General features: G+C 45.1%; 1 protein-coding gene across 3 annotated transcripts in view; it reads right to left on the reverse strand.

The window, feature by feature from the left end:
* Positions 1-525: 525 nt before the first annotated feature.
* ATXN7 (ataxin 7) overlaps positions 526-21,442 on the reverse strand; it is a 136,820-nt gene continuing 115,903 nt past the window's right edge. For 2 of the 3 annotated variants that reach the window (XM_072720520.1, XM_072720521.1), the window contains 8 exons: positions 20,402-20,654; positions 18,077-18,336; positions 17,530-17,612; positions 12,674-12,939; positions 10,947-11,145; positions 10,464-10,585; positions 6,095-7,076; positions 1,855-3,132 (listed from right to left, as the gene is read on the reverse strand). In XM_072720520.1, coding sequence (XP_072576621.1) covers positions 3,115-3,132; positions 6,095-7,076; positions 10,464-10,585; positions 10,947-11,145; positions 12,674-12,939; positions 17,530-17,612; positions 18,077-18,336; positions 20,402-20,654 — 2,183 coding nt within the window. In that variant the 3' untranslated portion in view covers positions 1,855-3,114. Of the gene's footprint in view, positions 3,133-6,094; positions 7,077-10,463; positions 10,586-10,946; positions 11,146-12,673; positions 12,940-17,529; positions 17,613-18,076; positions 18,337-20,401; positions 20,655-21,442 lie in introns of all 3 variants that reach the window. The other variant, XM_072720522.1, reaches the window with a different exon arrangement.

Below are 21,442 nucleotides of genomic sequence, written 5' to 3' on the forward strand. Positions count from 1 at the left end.
CATGAACACACATGTGCTCAGAGTGTACACATCCAAACGCACAGGCACGCGGGCGCACTCACACTCACATAAAACACGAACAAAAGAAAAGCAGTGTGTCACTTCGTTACATGTAGTCTATCGGGAATCAGGCAACTAGAGAAGCAATGCCCACTTAATCGGCATGAATCCGCTCCCGAGACATGAAAAGGGACAAAAAGACTTTCACAGAACAGAGGCATCCCTTAAACTGTAAAGGAGGCAGGTTCTAGAACTATTGGCTTGGCAGTGAACCACTTCAAATTATAAAAAGGTATTTACTTTTATTAATTAATAAATAAATACTAGATGATCTCAATTGTACCAAAACAGGATATCAGAAAAAAAGACCTGTGCAAAAATACATATTTAAATATGTACAATTCATTTTTAACAAAATATGTCTTCTGAAATAGGGATACTTCCATATTTATAATAGAACAAGAAATTCCAAAATAAAGATATAAAAGTAGGTTTTGTAGAATTCTTTGTTCATCAATGCAGCACTTTTTTTTTTTTTTTTTGTAGGTTAAGAAAACTGCAGGAGTTGTCATGAAATTCTATTGGAAAGAATATAAAAATTATCTTGGTTTTAAATTGATACCAAAGTCTGTCTAGAAACAACCCAACCACTGCAAATTTGGTTTTCGCAAGTTAATTTAATTCAAAAAAATACTTGTACTCCCGTGTTTTAAATGGTCTTAATTGTTCATTATAATAAAAAGTAGTTGTAGGAGAAAATAAAATATTTGAACAGTCTAAAATTCAATAGCACTGTTTAGAATAGGTCTGTTTGTGGCAAGCAGAATCCAAAATGGCTAATTTCCTAGTCCCGATGACCTGTGTTCTCCCGGGAGACATAGTGAAATTCAATTAAAACCTCAGTCTAAGAAATCAAATGATCAACACTCGCTTATCTAAATATCTACATAATTCTGAATCAACTTGCTATCGTGGATCCTATTCACATCTTTCGGAACAACATGATCTGTCTATAAATTCCATCGCTAAAAGCAACTTTATATCCATCAAGTCCCCTTGGCTCTGAAAATAAATTCTACCCAAACCCCATTGCACTTGTCACCAAGGAATCAACAAAGTACGTTCTGATTCCCTCTTACTTCCTTCTCTCCCTCCACTAGGATGGAACAACCAGGCTGATTTCTCCTTAACTACACCAAACTGGCCCATCCATGCGCTCTCCTTACTAAGCTCTCCTATAGTATCATTTTTAAAAAATATTTACTGATTGCATAATAAGTGAACAAGATACACTTCTCCCCTTCCTTTAAAAAAAATCAATATTTTACAACAATTTATATCTAAAGTATCTGCATAAAGTTTTTGTTGCCTTACATAATAAGAATAATTCTGTAGCAATTCACATTATTAGGCTGGTAACCAAGTATTTATTCATTCTACTTGTTGACTTGAAATTCCCTGAAACTAAAGTTTGTAACCCAAGAATTGTAGGGAAAAAAAGGATGCACTCATTGGCTCGGTCCAGGCCCTGCCCAGAGCAATGATCGGAGCCTGGGGAAATTTACCCTGTGATGTTCAGCAACTTTGTGTGTTCTTCTAAGTAAAAGTGCCTGGGTTCTTATTTCAGGAGCTATGATCATGGAATCACCAGTTAAAATGCCCCAGCTCATCCCCCAAATTCAATGATACCTTCTCAAGCAATGATGTTTTAACACAGTAAGCTCTTTCTTTTGGGATGGGGTATTCAAATAATAATAATAATAATAATAAAAATAAAAATAAATAAATAACTTCGAGGGACTTCAAAACTCTCTCAGAAAAATAGCTGGTATTAATCCCCAGAAAGGAGGGTTTGTTGGGGAAACATCTGCATCACATCATGTTTGCCTACTCCCCTCCCTGGGTGCCTAATCCCCACCCAGGGGCATCCAAATGAACATATGGAGAGGAAGAGGAGTGCACACACACACACACGATACGGGGAGTGCTGAAAGCAGAAGTGTACACTGAGTCCCAGGACGGTAGCCACAGAAACTGAGGGTAATGCACACAGTGCCCTGGAAACATGAAGTATCTTAATGACTTAGTGAATAACAGTTTCTGCTGCATCCTAACAACTTCACTTTACAAAGGCATTTTTTTAAAAATAGAGGAGACTGGGCAGGGCAACCAAGCCAATCTGCCGTACTGTGTAATGTGTAACACGAAAACTTAAAGGATAAAAAATTCCATCTCTTTGGAAATTGTGGAAAAACATTTCCCCCATACTGATTTTATCCACCTCCCTTCCCCCAACTAAAATTTGGCTTTCCGTTATCAAAACTAGTTTGCATTTGCATTTTCTTAAAAAAAAAAAAAATCACACAGAATTGCTTTTGTACCATGAAAAGTAAGCCTCTAAAATGTGGTATACTTGCTCTCTGGGCATCGATGGCTTTAAACCAGTTTGTAAGTTAGAAACTTTTGACACCATCTTGCCCCAAATTACTTGCAAAAGGCTGGGGAAAAATACAGGCTATTTTGTCATGGTGCCTTGTGCTACCGTCCATATTCCATTCCCAGAATATTGCTCTAAAAACCTAACAACTCATTGCTTCTCTGGAGGGTTGCTCATGGTGCAGCTCTGCTCTCCTCTGGAAGGTGTCTCCAGATGGGGTACCTAATTGCTGGAGGATGACCTACAGAAGACAGTGTAAGGTAAGAACTGGGACGGGAAGGGGGAGGAGGGAGAAAAGTCTACAGTAATGCTCTTGCCAAGACATTCTTTCGCCCAGCCAATCTACTTAAAGAGTGGCTCCATAATTTACTACAAGTTAAAAATCAAAGCAACAACTTCTCACAGATTGGTAGCAAGCAGTCCAGACCACTTTAACACTGATAAAAGCAATTCGGTGGCTGAACTTGATCCAGTGTCCTTTACAAGTACTCACTGCTACAGACATAGCTTCAGGGAAATCCTCGTTACAACAACAGCCCGGCAGATTTCTACCCTCGAGGCCCACAGGAGGTTGGGAAAACAGACTCAAAGGCATCGTGGAGTCCATAGTGCTGAGTGGAGGTGTAACTTGTCGTCAAAAGTGTCCAGATTATTCCTCCCCGCGCTATTTTCAGCTGTCAGGGACGTGCCTTTGGCTTTCAAAAAAGAGGGGGTAGGGAAACAATGAAAAGGTAAGTAAGCAGTTGTACGTGGCACTGCCCCGACGCCCAACACCATTGAGCGAGCCAAAGACCGAGCACCGCTCTGCTCTCCGGGGCCAGGAGCGCTCAGCTATGGCATTCCGCCTTAGCCTTCACTGCCCTTGGGCACAATCATTCTAAAAGTCTGACTTTTAGGAAACTGTCTAGAAAAGATGCAGGCCAGGTTGCTAGCTTAGTGAGAAGGCTCTCATGTTTGCCTTGTGGTTTTATTTGCTGATTTCCTTTCCTTAAAGGTCTTCCAGATTGTCAGGTGAGAACTGAACAAGGTTATTTGGGGTGCTCACACAGGTGTGAGAGCTCACAGAGCCCATGTCGGGCTCCTGGCATGGAGCCTGCTTCTCTCTCTGCCTGTGTCTCTGCCAAGGCAGCGCCCGTGCCCAGGGCAGGGGAACTCAGGCCCCCAGTGACCACAGTGAGCTATCTGAGCCCTTGCCGCAGAGGCCATGAGCAGACCAGCCGGGGGAGAGGAGAGTGGAGGGGGCAAAGCTGCCAAGTTCCATCGGCCAGGCTTCCCAGGACAGCCCGCCACGTTCCCAGGTTTAGGGAGCCTCTACCAGTGCAGTTATCTCTGTTTTAAAATCAGCTCCACCAGGGGCACCCGGGTGGCAGAGCCAGTTCAGTGTCTGATTCTTGGTTTTGGCTCAGGGCATGATCTAAGGTTGTGGGACTGAGCCCTGCACTGGGCTCCATGCATAGCATGAGGTCTGTTTGAGAGATGCTCTCTATCCTTTTCCCTCTGCTCCTCCCTCTCTTTCTGAAAAATAAATCAATTAAATCTTAAAATCCGCTCCATAAGATACAGGGAGTTGAGGCTCCTACTTTCCCAGGAACAGCACTCTCTCAAGCATTTTGGAATCATGCTTGGAGACTCTGATGAAAGCTATAGGATCCCTTCTGCATATAAATGAGCACAAATATTGAAAATATCCAGCGTTTTTAGGGGCTCACCAATCTTCCAATCTCTAGCCATGGACCCCCCCCACCGAAAATTTATGCAGAATAAAAAAGTTTTCTACTGCACAGAGGAACTCTTTCTCAAACACACACAAGTTAAAACTAATTTTAAGAACCCAAACTCAAGACTGTCTTAGTGGGGCAGAGCCCTCCAAGCTGGTGGCTATCAGAGGTGGCAAACTGGTAGCTCAAGAGCCATACCTGGTCAAAAGGTGTGTGGACTGTATCATATTCCAGAACAAAATACTACATAACTTTTAAAAATGGCCAAATTTCTCATGCAAGTCCAGATCTGCAGTTTCAAACTGATAACAAGTTTCTGGGAACACCTGCTTTGCGGAAATGGGCTCCCACTCCCTCATTTTCCACAAGCAGTTTATCTCTGCTGCACCCACCGGCCTCTTCCTCTCCTCTCCTGTCCCTTGTAGGCATGGATGCACCCAGGCAGATAATGTGTTGGGCATCACAACACAATGGAACATGCCTCCTGCAGGTTCAGGAAGCTATACTCAGAAGGAAGCTACACTCAGAAGGAAGTTTTTAAAGGATGGCTATACCACTTCCTGCAGTATTTGAACTGTATTTTTATGCTGATAAACTATAACGAATAACTACAAACCAAGAGGTAAAAGCTAATTTTCCTATATCCAGGGACCCCTCACCCAAGGAGCCAAATGGCTCCTACATACTTGAGGCTCAAAGAGAGGAATTTTAAAAGTTGCTATTTAAATTCATGGATAATTCTTTCCCCACCCCTTTGGCACTGGGCATTAATTAGTTCACACAGGGGGGTCCCTGGGTGGCTCAGCGGTTTAGCGCCTGCCCTTGGCCCAGGGCGTGATTCTGGAGCCCTGGGATTGGGTCCCATGTCGGGCTCCTGGCATGGAGCCTGCTTCTCTCTCTGCCTGTGTCTCTGCCTCTCTCTCTCTATGTCTATCATAAATAAATAAAATCTTAAAAAAAAAAAATTAGTTCACACAGATAGTGGAGGGAACTCTATCCTGGTATTTTCTGACAAAGTCCCAACCTGCCAATTGAGTTAAGTTCTGGAGGTAAGGAATAAAATAGGACAGAACAGCCTCACCCTGTAAATCAGGGCTCTGGAGGGTGCTGCTGAAATCCCGGCACACAAGCAAGCACAGTAGATACGCTGATGAGTGAAAGGACAAGATGAGAGATGAACTGGGACTCAGAATGGAGGAAGCTGCTCCAGAAGAGGGGTCGGGGACAATGTAACAGGTGGAAGAGGGGGGAACACAGAAGGCAAGACACAAAGACACGGATCATTAGGAACCTGACACCCAGTTAGCCACGGCTCTATAAATGGGCCTGCATCCACATTTCTACTCTCCTAACTTCAAGGAGGTTTTAGTCTTCATCTCTGCCCACTCACTGCTGCTCCCCTGCCTCCTCAGAAAACTGGGAGAAAACATAAGGAGAAAGTTAACCAGAAAATCTGAAATCCTCTGATGGGAAAATTATTAAGTCTTTCTTAAAATTTAAAGCATCCCTTTCTAGATCAGTGTGCTTGCAGGCCAGCGTTCTTCAGAGGAACAAACGAGAGAACCACTCTCTAGGAACACACAGCCTGCATCCTCCCCAAATGGTGTCATGGGACACACGTGCTTCCCTGGGACTGCACTCACTGGCTATGCAGGGGACCCCGCCATCACGTAGGATGGCTTCAGCAGCTTTGGCTACTGAAATGTACATCGTGATTTCCTAACCCAGGAGCACCTCCCAGGTCATAAGAAATTCTGGCAGAGACACACAGTTTCACCTTCATATGGCCATGAACCCTTCCTTTGTGAAAAGAGACTGTGAAACTGGACATGTGCTTACAGCAAACAGACCAACCACACCACACTGATCTCTGAGTTGGTGGAAGGGCTTGTGGGAGAGGAGACAGGCACACCCACAGGGCTCACAGTCCATTTCCTACCTGATGGAGAAGGGGACTGTGCGTCAGTCCCTGTGCCCCTGGGCTGGCGCCTGTGTGTTTCATGTGCACGTTGTTCATGGCTGGCAATTTGGCAACCTTTGTGGGTTTGTTGCTGCTGTTGTTGATGCTGCTTGAGCCAGGCGAGCACTTCCTTTTCTTTCCTATGAGTCTGTCTAGAGGAGTGTGAGAGTGTGAGTAATTGGTGTGGGAGTTGACGGACAGCTCACTGGACTGGTGGATGAATGGGCCGAGGGAGAGCGTGGAGTCGCCACTGTTCACCATCACACTCATCCTCTTGATGGACTCAGCGGGGCTCCCACCTGGGGGCCCCCTCCCTGACTGGTCGTGCCGGACGCTCACAGAGTTCGCCTTATTTACCACACAGTTGAGGCCCATGCCATGGGAAGATGTTACCGTTGAGGGGTAGGGAGGCACAGAGTGTGCCATACAGTTTTTCCTAAAAGACTCCATGGAATGAGAAGAAGACGAGGAGGAGGAGGAGGAGGAGGAGGAAGAGTGAACTAACAATGGGGAGCTGTTTTTGCGTTTCTTTCCTGAGCCGCCGCTGGTACTGCTACTGGCGTTGTGACAGTTAGTGCTGTTACCAGAAGACTCCTTGGGCCTTAAAGACTTGCTGGATTTCAACTTCTGAGGTTTCCTGGACATAGGGGAGGAGGGCACTGAGGAAAGGCCAGAGGGTGTGGAGGGAGATGAGGATGAAGAGGACACTTGTCTGGATTGCATACTGCACACAGGATCCATTGCCCCAGAGGTGGCGGGCTGTGCATTTAGTGTGGTTCCATGAGCTGGTACCGATTTGCTATTTGGGGAGATGCAGGTGGACGAGAGCAGGACTGGGGATGTAGACACAGTGGCTGCTGCCAGATAGCTGACCCCACATTGTGATGTCGGCACAGAGTTTGTCCGGTGAGGAACACGTGTGGAGACGGGTGGGGTGGTGCTGGGCACGGGTGGGATTTTCCTACAAATGAGAGGGCAGTGAGTAATAATCACCACAGCCACTCACAGAAACCTTCAGCTGGACGTGCCCTTCCCTTCTGGCACAGAGTAGCACACCCCTGTCAGAAAGATCAATCTGAAATGTACAGCCAATCCTGCCATTTCTCTCCTTCAAATTCCTTACTGCCTGCTGGGGGCTCTCAGAATAATGGTCTGTAAAGCACTGTGCACCTCACTCACTTCTGGTGCCCAACCTCACGCTGCCTCTTCCCATCCACCCCCACCCCCACCCCAGATCCCTGATTCTACCCACTGACCTTTCTTCCGTTGCAAAACAGGCCTGGATGTGAGGCACTGTCCATTTTCTGCCTACAGCACTCTGCCTCCAAATTCTGCTCACCCTTCAGTTTCAGCCCATCACCACTTCCTTAGAAAATCTGTCCTGACCATCCTGACTTGCTCAGTTTTCTACAGACGCACACTGCCTGTTCCCAAACTTGGGGGCACTCAAGGCAGTTTCCATGTGTGACTGCAGATCCCTAACTTCTCCACAGAGCGGTCCACAGCGTATTTATAACTGTAGCCCCAGTGCCCAGCACAGTGTCAGGAGTTCAGAAGGCACACAGATGTTGAAAGAATTCATGAATAAGTGAGGAGAAAGGAAGGGCATAGCAATTTAATAGCAACTGCTAGGTCCTACCGATGGGCTTGAATGACATCTCAGGGGGCTTCCAGTCACAGTGTTGGAACAATGTATTTGGTTAAATAAAGTCTGGGCGAAGTACCCATCTGAGGATAAGAGGGTTATTCAAATGGCAAATCAGGGAGGTCCCCTTTTATTTCTGCTCTGATTTTAAAATAGGACAAACCACAATTTCAAAAACCACTATGGCAGAATTAACACCAAGGTAACAACACAGAAAATGGCCCGAATGGAAGGCAAGTGTGGATACCAGCCTGCTCCTGACTTTATGGGGCAGCTCTGGCAGGTCCAGGCACTGCACTAGCCGGAGCTCCAGCTCCTCATCCTCCAAATGAGAGGTGTCCTAAACTGCTGCCGAAGGGCCTTCCAAATGCTCTGTAAGGTCTACAGCTATTAATAAAAAGGAACTATTTACTGCATTTGTACCAGCTGTAACCGCCCCATTCACGAGTGGAGTCCTGGCCCTAGAGACCAATACATCCACACTGACCACACCCAAATCCCTGTGGGCAGGGTCCAGACATGAGAAGTTTCTCAATCTCTCCAGGAGATTCCAACATGAAGCAAAAACTGAGAAGTTGGGCTCTATTCCATACCTATCACAGAGGACAAACATGGAAGTTATCAGAAAGGCTCATGAGAAATGAGGAGTTCCTGCACCCCACCCAGACCTACTTCATCAGAATCTCTATCTCAACAAGATCCCCATGCTCTCGTGGGCACTGGCCCTCTGACAAGGTGCATGCATGCAGGGGTGTTAGTACCGCTCCTGCTCACTGGGTGCAGTGGCTGCTTGCGGCCACCAGGTGGCTCAGGGAGACGAAACCTAAAGGTGCTGAACTAAATCACAGGAAAATGAAAAGCTTCCATAGAGGGAGAGATGCAGATCTATCTGCACAATATATTGCTTCTTGGTATTAAAAAAAAAAAAAAAAAAAAAAAAGTCTTTTAATTCACTCATTACCTTTCATATAAAAACAAGACAAAGAAAATGTAGCATACTGACCTATGTCTGTATAAATGAACTCTGCAAAGATATACACACAATTCACAAAAATGCTTGTCTGTGAGGGTGGGAAGGGAAACAGGAATGTGGGGACCAGGGGGACTACAACTTTGGACTGTATACTTTATGAATGTAAAGTAATTACATTCAGTTTTCTTTTTTTTACCCAAGTGAATTTATTACCGATCTAAAAAATTATGTATCAATGCCCTCCATCCCATCCCTCACCCCCACCAAAGAAAAACCCTTTGCTAAGGATCCCATCCCTTCCTTAGGGGATGTGGAATAGCAGTCCCCAATCAATAGCGGACTAGCAGTTGACAGAAACCACAGGAGCTCAGATCTGGCCTCTTGGGTCATGGCCATACTCCGGACCAAGTGCTGGTTTAATTTCACCACTGTTCAGACTCCATACACTGAAGATGACTTATTTCTGGGGGACCTCCTGGAAGGGAAGACTTTTGGCTGAGCCAGTAGGATGGGACCTGGACCATGGTGGGAATTTCCCTGAGTACATCAAAGATGCCACCTGACGACCATTCTTGAGCTGAGAAGTGCTGAGCTCCTTCCAGAAAATCTCAGGGGCTACATGAGAAGCTGGCCTCTGTTGGTCAGTCTGACTCCCAGCACCTTTCTCCAAGCTCCTGTCTGCCCCAGGCCTGTGTGCCAGCTCATCACTGAGCAAAATGTCTGTCTCCACTGTAGTGGCTTTTTTTAAAACCAAAGTTCAAGTTAACACAAAGGCATGATTTCCTCCTTCTAAACTCTTAGGAGTACACTAAACGCACAGCTCAGGGAGCTCAATGAACTCTTCAAGTCCTAACAGGTAGTCTAAAGAAGCTGAGATTTCAACTATTTGGGAGGGTTCTGATGTGGAGGGACCCCCTAGAATCCCAACAAACCAGTGCCTAGACTCATTTTTCTGAGCAAAGACAATGTGTCTTCATAAAGAGGGAAGAGGAGTCTCTTATCTAGTAAAAACCAGGAAGAAATGTGAAACAGAAAAGCAGAGCAGCATTGCTCTGGGTTTGATTTTTCTAAGAGAACAAATGCAAGTCCTATTGATGATCATGAAGCTGGTTCAGACTGTGGACTATCTGAGGCCCCTGACCAGCTTCCTGACTTTTATGAGGAAACCAAGGCAGCAAGGCAAATGGATATACTGGCAGAGTCCACTCAGGAAGTCACTAGTAAATGATGCCCAAATCGAGACTATGGAGTGACATATGGATGACTGGATAGCCCCCCGCCTTCCATTAGTAAAACTCAAGGTTTCCCAAAGTAGGTTCCACCAAACATTAGTTCCCCACGATGCTCCCCTGAAAGAGGTTCCTGGGTCAAAGGAACCTGGGAGATGTTCCACATTATATATGATAGCCCCTGCTTTGAGAGTTACAGTGGACAGTATGCCCCCTTAAAGGCTCTGAGAAGATCTCAGGGTTGTGGGATTGAGCCCAGAGTCTGGCTCTACACTCCTCAGAGTGCCAGCTTAAGCTTCTCTCTCTCTCTCTCTCTCTCTCTCTCTCTCTCTACCTCTGCCCTTCCCATGGCCCACTTGCTGTCTCTAAAATAAACAAACAAATAAACAAATCTTTAGATAAGCTTATCTTCATTAAACAGTCCCCTAGAAACAGAGGATGCAGCACCAGGTAAAGTCAGTCTCCTCTCCCTACCCCAGAGGTGGTGTGACAGGCACTCACTTCCACAGCTGCGCGTTCAGATGCTTCTCCACCATGAGGTTGAGGGCGCAGCGAAGCCGGTTCCACCTGGAGTCAAACACGTAATAGCCTCTTCCAATCTGCCGGCTCCCGAATGTGCAAAACTGCAAGAGAGAGCACAATTGCACAAGCTTGCTAACTCTGACTGTGGCACAAGCGATGAGGGTTCTCTCTCCTTTAGGAAAGGAGCTAACCATGAAAGAGCTGACTCTGAGTTATCGCAGGCTGTGAAGCATGAGAGTGAAGATGCCTGGCCCTGAGTTTCATGGAAGAGAAAGGGAAAAGCACGAGGTGTCCCAGGAGAGAGTGCATGCCGCCTCCGGGGCACCCTGTTCTGAGCTGCTCTCACACCTTGACCGCGTCTCCCACACGTGCGGGCATGCCAAGGTCCCTGGCACGCCCCCCTGCAGTGCCCTGTCCCTGCTGCGTGGGGAGGGTCAATATGGGGGTGCATGTGGAACTTACAGATGCTGGCTGAGGATGATGACCTGAATAATGACAGTCCAGTTTTTCAACAGACTCTTCTTTGTCATCGCCTTCTCCCTCCTCACTGGATAACCGAGAAGCTGGCTCAGTGGCAGGCAGGGGAGGGTGTGGAGATTCATGGACTGGAGGAGGGTCAATGGGGGCACTCCCACCTTGCTGAGCAGGGCAGCCTGGAGGCCTTGGTGAGTAGAAAGTGCAGCACCGATCAGATCACACATCTGGGAATCAGCCGCCTTAACCCAGATACAACAACGTGTCCGAGACCACCTAGGGAGGCCTGGGGTCCCCCACTAGCACTGGCTCAACAGATGCTGATCAGGTGGCCTGGGAGTGAAGAATCCACTCTCCTGAACCGCACGATGTCACATGAAGCCGTCTGCCAGATTTATCCAAAAGTAACTTGTAAATGGTTCTCCTTTCTAGAGACAATTGAGTGGCTCGGGGCCTCTTCCTATTCTCCCCGAAGAAGAGGAAATAGAAGTGGAACTTAAGACCGTTCTTTCTTTGACTCCTCTTCAAATTCTACCTGGACTTGGGTTACTAAGGCAATAAATGAGACAACTGGCAATGTGCTCTAAACCTGAAAGGGACAGAAGGTGATAAAAGGAGGAGGCAGCATGGCCACTGCAGGTGGCTTATCTACAGCCTACTAGTCAGGGGCAGTACTGTATGTTTCCCACATATATAAATGCCTGTTGATTCTACAATTAAGCTTACTTTTTTACAGATGGAAAAATTTCAATGAGAAGATGGCTGAAGAAAGGACTTGCCAAGAAACTGACAGCCTGGGCTTGGCCATTCTCAGGAGCTGCCTCCAATTGCTCCTCCACTGTGCTCCTCACAAACCAGAGAGCTCTTGTCGGGATGGGCTCTACCACACACAATTGGAGTTCCATGAGCAGCCACTTCTACCCCCCAGGCAGCCATGGCAAGGAGCAGGCACGTGAGAGGAAAGGTGAGGCATGGCAACCAAGCGTTGGCACGTTCCTAAGCAGAAGCCCTCGCTGCCAGTGGCCAACAGGGAAGGCCTTCATTCTCTATAGCTTTCTCTTTCCCTTCTCTCTAGAAATTGGGGACAAAGTCCTTTACTTCAACTTGGTTAAATATACAAGCACAAACACACACATTTTCAAGTCCACCTTCACGGTCTCCGAGAAATGTAAATTCTCATAAAACACCCTGATATCCATCACTCACTAAATAGCTAAAATGCCTAATACATGCTTAGGCCCAGGTCTCAAATGAATGAATGAAAAAAAAAAGGTTGATAAATGGATGCTGTAAAAACTCAGGCTGAATGCCTATTCCCAGCAAGGACTCCCACTGCTGTGTTTTGCAAGAAGTGAGACAAGTGAATGGGAAACTGCTGCCAAAGCTGTGTGAGATGTTCCAGTCACTAACCTGCAGTCAGGACCCGAGTCTCAGCCCTGCTCAATGGGGTTAAGAGACCCTTAATGCTGAGCAGGGGTGGAGCAGATCATTCTTGCTTCATTCTGCTGCTGGCATTTGGCCAAGAGCCCTGTTTGAAACTTACTGATAAACTCAGCAATTTTTTTTTCTTTAAATTAAAACCCAATTAGAAAAGTCTCCCAATCTTCTTAGAGTGAGCCTGATGTACATTCCTTGACATCATGACTACACTGGGGTTTTACAGCGTCTGCAAGTCTGTTCTCAGAAGGGGGAGAGAGTTGGAGGATTTGTCTTACCTTGGAAGACTGGGGGTGTGAGGTTTAGGTTTACTAGCTACGAAAGGCTTTGATTCAGAAGGAATCACTCCATGAGAGTTTTGGTGTGGCTCCTGTGAAGGTCTAGGAGGGGCGGGCTGCGGGTCCCTGAGAGGCTGCGTTGGTTGCTGAGAGTCCGGATGGCGAATCGATTCCTTTTCCCTGGTTTTGTTTTTGTGCTCGGCTAATAACACATCAAATCGTTTTCTTCTACCCTGGACAGCCCTCCGCTGAGTTAAGGAATGTGTCTAAAGACCAAAAAAATACAAAAACTGAGGAATCTCAGAAATAACTGTTTCTCTGTAATATATCCAAAAACACCATTCCCCATTAAGAAACAACAAAAATACAAAAAAACAATCTGGACCACTAGCATAGTTGAAGGCTGCTCACCACTTGATGAGCTATAAATCATAGGAGTGTGACCTTCTTTCTTTTGCTAGAATAGAAGCACATATTCCAGGCTCCAAATATATGAGAATTTGGTGATGTTACTTCCACCAGAAGAAAGGAGGAGTGTTAGCTGTGCCACCTGGTATGTAAGTGAACGGCAAACAGTAGAAACAAACAGGTGTTAGGTAGTCATGTTTCATGCCATTATAACAGCTTATTTACTAGGTCTCTTAACAACTCGAATAGAAAAATCCCTCTTTGGGCCACTTAGATTTTAAATATTAAAAGGGAAGAAACACTTATGCCATAAAAATGTACGAGAGGAGTGCCTGGCTGGCTCAGTCAAAAGAGCATGCAACTGGATCTTGGGGTCATGAGTTCAAGCCCCACATTGGGCATAGAGCTTAATTTAAAAAAACAATGTATCAGAGACTCCTATTTCATTAACAGCCAGAGAGTAAAAATTAGACAAAAGTTTCTCTATGTTCCAGTGAAAATGCCATGTCGAGAGAGAAAGTGGCTCAAAGTACCCTGGAGATGGGACTTCTTCAGCTGAGGAAGCCTGGAAAGAAGCAGACTACGAGACCAAGAGGAGACAGGTATGAACAGGAAGAAAGATGAAGCAGAGTCAATCCCTATAGCCAGATACTCACTATGCAAAGAAAATGAGACAGGCAGCATTTCTGGATCTTAAGACACCATTTAACTTCAGAATTAGGAAATGGATACAGTGAGAAAAAAACGGTCAATGCTGGCAGGGTAACTAACATCACCAGTGCTTGAGGCATGTCTTATAAAAAATGTCTGTTCTCCAAATGCACTTGATAATTTGTTTTTGTTTGTTAAGGCTCACTTGGAGCCAATACTATTCCAAGAAGAAGATAAAGTTAAGTTAACCTGACCATTTCCTATTGCTGGGGTCTTAGTCTGCAAAAAATGTAAGAAGACAGTGCCACAAATCACACATAGCAAATACAAGTCAATTTATCTACAGATGCCCTCCACTCTTTTATGTTACAAAAGTAACAAAAGGGGTACCTTGTGTTTATGACCTTAGGCATTATATAAATGTATTACTGCTCTAGATGTTTAGAGGTATGATGTAGTTTAAGGGGCCAGAGGGGAATTAGGCTTTTAATGTCCTTCTGAAATTCAGTTAACATATCACAAATTATGCCTGCCCCAAATTTAGGCTGGCATAGATAGTTATACCAGTGAGTTTAGTTTCTTTTTCAATTTTTACTTTATTTCCTTTAACATGTAATATATCCACAGTAAAGTAACCCAAATGAAGATAAGGAACTTTGTTTAGTGCTGTATTAGCTACCTAGTTCTATACTTGGTACTCAATAAATGTTTCTTTTATTTATTTATTTATTCATTCATTCATTTATTTATATTTATTTATTTATTTATTTATGATAGTCACACAGAGAGAAAGAGAGAGGCAGAGACACAGGCAGAGGGAGAAGCAGGCTCCATGCACCGGGAGCCCGACGTGGGATTCGATCGCGGGTCTCCAGGATCGCACCCTGGGCCAAAGGCAGGCGCCAAACCGCTGCGCCACCCAGGGATCCCTCAATAAATGTTTTAAACAAAAAGTATATTAAAATAATGACCCTCTATTATGTGTTAAACAAATGAAAGAATATATAACATCACCGGTCCACCTGTCTCTCTAGACAGATGTAAAAGCTGTTCCTCACCTTTGAATGTCCCCTTGTGCTTAGGACAGAAAGACTAAAGTCAAGAATGGAGGCAGAGATGACCAATAGTTCCCCAGCTTGAAGAACAAACAAAATTTCCACTGAGCTCCCTCCCCCATTAGAACTCCTCAGGGCTGCCCAAGTATCACAGGACAAAGGGTGGGTATGTAACTAAGCTCCTGAGGCCCTGCCCTCTCTAATAGTAATGGCTCCCCACCCCCACTCCTTAGCCCCCCAAGTGCCTCCTTCTCCTCCTACTCCTTGGCCTTCTGGCTGGCCTTTCAGACCCTAACATGTCTACTCTGCCCCATCACAGGATATTTACACATGCTGCTTCCTTGGCTTCCCCCAACCTTCTTTGCCCAGATAAGTCATGTGTATTTCAGCCCAGTATTCCTGTGGCAGAGGAGACTTCCCTGGCTTAATCCCCTACTGAAGGCTGTCATAACATAGGCTTCCTTCCTTTTTATTACTCATCAGTGGTAACTTGACACATATACGAGTGATTATGAAGTTAACCCCCACCTGGTTCACTCGATGGTAAGCCTCTCAAGGCTAGGGCACTGTGCCTTGTTCTGTTAAGCCTCTATCCACTGAGACCCAAAATGAGGCCCGGGTTCAGATGTATGCAATAAACCTTCCACAATGACTGGCAGGCAAGGATACTAGAGCCAAAATCTATTTGCATGGAAGACAGAGGGGACATGAAACAGGACATCAGACAGACAAGAAGTCAGGAGGGGGCCATGCAGGTGGCAGGCAGACAAAAGGGATGAGTGACAGGAGTGGGCAGCAGCAGGTCCCCTGACACTGAAGAGGAAACACTACATTCTCAGTCTGAGGCAGGATAGACCTGGGCGGCAACAGGGGAGACATTCAGTGGAGAGGTACTCAAGCATGGGCAGCCCCAATAATGTAACAGATTCAGGCCAAAATGGAGGCAAAGAGAGGGGGAGGCAGTGGCAAACAAACCACAGAAGGAGAGGAAGGACAATGTGTGAAAGGGCAGGCCTGCCAATTCTATGATGAACTCTGTGACACACCAGGGCTATAGATGTGTACTAATGTGAAGACAGGCCTGGCACCATGCTATGCTGATGAAACCCCTCACAGAACACACGAGGAACACATGTGACTTAAAAAGGAAGACAGGACAACAATTCAGGATCCATACGAAGTCTGTTCACCCATCAATACCGGTTCAGGAAGAAGGCTGGTCAATCTGGCACATCAGGAATTGATAAAAGCTTTTGGTTCACCAGCATGTCCTGGAGATGATTCAAGGTGAGGATCTTGGATAAAGCAAGCACCCTTTGTTGACCACAGATACCCTAATACTGAGAGATCTAGGGTCCTGAGAGCCAGGGAGGGAGCAAGGGAGCAGTCGGTAAGCTATGGCCACACTGTGGTACCGGACCAAGGCCTACTCTTGCAAAGTCCCTCAGGGGTGGCTGCAGCGGGCCCCAGGTCTACAGAGCTCAAATGGCTACCTTCCAACAACACACCACTATATGTGTACAACTAATGGTACATAAAATAAAAGCAATTTGTCCTGAGAAAGGAGTCTTTAAGCCGAAGATTCAATGGTGGGGCTTAGGGTGAAAATGTCTATGAACCCTTGAGACAAAATGCAAAATTCAGAATATATATAAGTATGTAGATATTTTTCCTAAGGGGCAAACGATGTGATTTTTTTTTTTTTTCTTAAGTTAGATAGTTAAAGGAGCTCTTGGCCAACACCTTTCCTTAAAAGATTCAGAACCACTGTTGTAAGATAAAATCTACATGCTAAAATTGAATTAGAAATTTAAACTAAAATAAGAATCACTTAGAAACAACATTTCCACATTCTAAAGATTTTAACATTCTTCCACTGTTAGGGGCTGGAGTAGGCCCTGAAGTCCTTTACTCAAACCTAATCTTTGGTAACATTTAAAATAATATGCCAAAAATTTTATTTTTAGAAGACAACACTGATTTTTATAATTCTTACCCCCTAATCCAAACAAGCATTTTTAAATTACTTTAAAGCAATGATTCTCAATAGTTTTCAAACCCTTCTCTGAAGGCTAGCTGGGGACATTCTCCAGGGAAATGCACTTGAGCATACAGGCTTATTTATGTAGCAAGTCCACTGAAGCCACTCCACATCAACTCTTATTTTACAGCAAATAGACCACCTTCTTATTTACATACCGAAATTTTAAAGGAAAATCGAGAACAGAAAAGAGGGTCAGAATATTTTCTTAGCTTAGTGAGATTGTATATTATCTAGTACTTTTCTTAGTACTGGAAAAATAAGTCTATCTCAAAATCAGATCATCTTCAAGTGGCTCTTTAAAACTGAAGAACCACAGATTACAAGCATTTTAAGAATATTCACACATATGCAAAGCAAGTTTCTAGACCTGTTTCAAGTCCACAGTAAAGAGTAACTGCTTATATTAAATTTCCCTACAGAAACATTAGCAGTCTTTGAAAATAACAGACTGATGAGGAAAGAATGCTATTGCACTGGATGACACTGGAAGCTGGTAGCAAAACATCTCAAGATTGCAATTTATAACAAGATTTCACATTTTCTGAACCGGAGGCATTCTTCATCAAAATCCTGTTACTCCCTCATTGACGAAATTCAGAACAGCTCCCCTCTGGGTTAAAGAGACTCTGGGGGCCGTGCCATAGATCCCATCTCCTTGAGTTTACCAGGAGTATTCGGTTCTGCAGGAGACCACCTACCTTGCATGTCAAAGAGCGGGTGCAGGGCTTCTTGGTGTCGAGATCGATGACCCCACAGTGTATGTCAGGATCAAACTCTCTTTCTGTCAAAAGCACACTGACATTACAATGGGCTCATCAAACATTACTTATTTTGAAAACAATAGGAGCAATCTCTGAAGACATGTTGTAACTTGCATAAAGTCCATCACATCATCAATAAACATAAAATTACAACATGTGAGCACTGCAGAGCAGCAGCAACAGACCTCAGGAATAGCATGGGGGGACACTGGCAACACCTGACAGGCAAGAGAGTGTGCCAGGCAGCACTACTACCCCACTCCACTCAGAAAGATGCACTAGAATGCTATTTTTACATTACCTACAGACACATGTACTTTTAAATGCAAGACTGAAGAGGTCAGGCATATTACCTAAGGAACTTCCTCCTAGAGCTGAAGTTGACCAGTTCTAAAAAGAGGACTTAGAAACAGCAGTCCATTTGCTCGCTCATGAATGCCCAATCATATACAGAGAAACATTAAGACAAAAAATGTGAAGTTACCTGATAATCTCTTATTTAAAAATTTCCTGTTGTTGGAATTATCTTCAGACTTCTTTTCCAGAGTGGATGGTGCAGGAAGCCCTTTGCCATTCAGAATCTGTCCAGGTGAAGGCAAGGTTGGCTTTGGTATTGAGGAGCAGTTAAGGCCAGGCTTGACTGAGGAACTCACAGTAGCAGGACAGGTAGGCCCCACCGCAGATTTCAGTAGTGTGCCATCCATCTTCGGATGAATCTTTTCCACTTTGACAGAGGGCGTCATGCTGTCAGAGGGGGAAGCAGGACATCAGCACCCGAGGGCCCAGCAGCCCAGGTAAATGGGGAGCTAGAGGGCAAAAGGCAGAACCTGAATCTACCTACACACTGCAGAGACCTAGGCTCTCAAAGGCAACTTAGGAAAAATGCATTAGGAATAGCTAGAAAACTCAGTTAAGATTCACATTTATTCAGTCTATAAGCTCTCCTGGTGAGACAGAAAGCTCCAGAAGACCATCAGATTTACCTGGTCTTTTCATCATCCAGGACAACCTGTGGGAGATCTAGACCTGCTACTCAACTCAATGCCTGCAAGAAGCAGAAGATGAAAACACCTAAAGGGACCAAAGACTATCTGCAAAACCTTTAGAGAATTTCTTTTGAGAACTATCATGTTTAAGAAAGGATTCATCAAAACAAAGTAAACTGAGTGAACAGAGGAAAGAATAACTGGAATTAGAGAATATGCCCAAGAAACATCACTAAGGACATACAAGAATTCAAATGAGCCCAACCATATCTCCGAGAAGAGGCTTTCTGCCTCTGTCAATGAAGGAGAACAATGTTTAATTAGTTATGTGATGTGTCACTGAGGTGACAATTCTCCAGTCTCTGAAAAAAAGTTTCTACAGTAAGAGCTCAGAATTTAAGTGTCTGGCACACAGCTGGTGAACAGTGAATACTTAGGCCACTAATAAAGAATTGAGTTTTCAGGGGATCTTACCGACGCTATCATTTGGGTGGCAAATGTTAGTACAGTTGGCCTGGTCCCCTCTAAAGCCCAGCTCCAAATAAAGAAAATTTGGACTGATGAGGTTTTATAAACTTTGTTCAGTGAAGTCAGTGCTCAAACAGCTGTTAAGCTGGCGAGTGACTTACACATAGCACTGGCATTTTCTTTGGCTTTCAGACAGGTCCAAGAACGAAAGTCCAGCTTGCTGTACTTGTACTTCTGACAGATGAGCAGAGGCTGGGGGCCTAGCAACCAGGACAAACAGCACCAAACAGCTGTACCTGGGACAGCCCGACAGCAGCAGAGATACTGCAAGAAGCCATGGCCTCTCCCAGCTGGCAAGGTCCTTGAGCAGCAGCAGGTGCTAGACACTACCCAGAGATTAACCAGGTTATCAGACCTTGGGACTGAGATGTGTGGCATACCCTCCAAAAGGGAGGCAAGCCAGAAAAAAAGCCACCCACCACCAGGGCTGCCGTTATGAGGCAAGACAGGTTTCTATGGAGTGCACGGCTGCTCCCTCACGTGACCACGAGGAGCCTGGCAGCCTACAGATCCACTATGAAAATGTGCCAAAGCCTCGCCTGGCAGTGTGAACTTCTTCCATTCTTCCAGTCTTTCCCCGTCACTGCTGTGACGTGAACCCAAGACTGCAGGGGAAGGAAGCATTGTTTCCCTATTGCTCTGCGGGCTCCAGAAAATCCTACAACAGCATCTGGGAATCACCTCACCTTTTTATTCCTATTGTTATCAATGGCAGCAGCAGAAGCACCAATGTCCATTCATTTATTGTCTCCTGGGGGCCAAACACTATGCCAGGTACTTGACGCTACCATGTTAATTCTACTTCTCCCAGTAACTCTTCACAGTGGCTTTTATTCTCAGACTGAGAGAGAAACAGTGCCTCACTCAAAGCCCTGCAGTTAGGAAGTGATAGAAGGGGTGTGTGAAGCCAGGCCTGTCTGACTGGAGCACTCCTTAGCTAAAGCTCCTTGACCTTATTATGTTTCCTTCTCCTTATCTGCAGAATGGGGATAACAACAAGACCTGTTTCATAGGCGTGTTGTGATCATTAAATGACAGGACACCAAGAGAGCCAAGTTTCCCTAGCTGGCACACACACAATAAAGAATCAATAAATAAGTATTGTTAACATTCCTATTACTATTCTGTGAAGCCTCCCAAAATAGGATAGGGAACAAAAGGAGGAAACAACATATATTTGATTTTCCCCCACAGCAGCCTGTCTTTGACACTATCCACAGTACTCCCAGATGCCACTGGAGCACACAGTTCCACGCCTGGCAGGAGAGCTCTCAGAACCTCTGGGCCATACTCACATTCTACCATGGGGGACTCGACTCTGCTGAATGGGATGCATTGGCCTGCTGTTCCCCCTGAGCTGCAATTTCTCTTTGGGTGATTTCAGCAACTTGGAACTTAATGAGGATGCGCTTAGAACACCTCCACTGGAAGAACGGCTGCTTCCACTTCCGCTGCCTCCTTTGCTTTTGGACAGAGAAGGGAAGAAGGAAAATACTGAAGTGGGAGGAACGGCCAAAGAAGGCTTGCTGGATGAGCTATGTCTTCTTTCTGAAAATGAAAACGGGGGGGGAAAAAAAAGGACATGGTTTCAGGCAAATCGCCAATGGAATCCTGGAAGAGTCCCCTGAAATCAACACATTTAGGTTCAAATATGCGTCACTAAGTGAAAATATATTTAACTCAGCAGCTTTCAGAAATGGCTTATCTAGGCCCCACAGACTTATTTAGGATTCTAGGAACTGGTCCTTCTGCTTCGGAAACATCTCAGCATAAAACGGTTTATCACACATAGATAGCCATTAGGAAATTAAACAGCCATTCTAAACCTGAGACTATTTGGTTTTGCATGCTAGAAATGACCCTCACTCGCTCCAACTTGCAGTTGGAGGCAAATTATTCATTCATCTGCAGAACTATACTAATTGACACTGAACGGATTTCTTTCTTCCTTTCGAGCGTACTATCTTTCCAATTTTCAGAATTGCAAAATGTTAAGAAACAAGTTGTACCTTAAATTTTTTTGTCACTACCCACCAGCATATGATACCAAATAAGAATGTTTCTAGGGTTATCTTATCATTCTTTAAGAATCTGTTCTGCAAATTTATTTTTTGTTCTGCAATTTTCCAGTGAATCACTTTACTTGCCCCTCCCGCCCCCTTTTTAAAGATTTTGTTTATTTGTTCATGAGATACAGAGACAGAGAGGGGGGGGGGGGGGCAGGGCAGAGACAGAGGCGGAGGGAGAAGCAGCCTCTATGCAGGGAGCCCAACCCAGGACTCGATCCATGGTCTCCAGGATCCCTCCCTAGGCTGAAGGCAGCGCTAAACTGCTGA

The sequence above is a fragment of the Vulpes vulpes genome, chromosome 9 (assembly GCF_048418805.1).
Source record: "Vulpes vulpes isolate BD-2025 chromosome 9, VulVul3, whole genome shotgun sequence".
Classification (NCBI taxonomy): Eukaryota; Metazoa; Chordata; class Mammalia; order Carnivora; family Canidae; genus Vulpes; species Vulpes vulpes.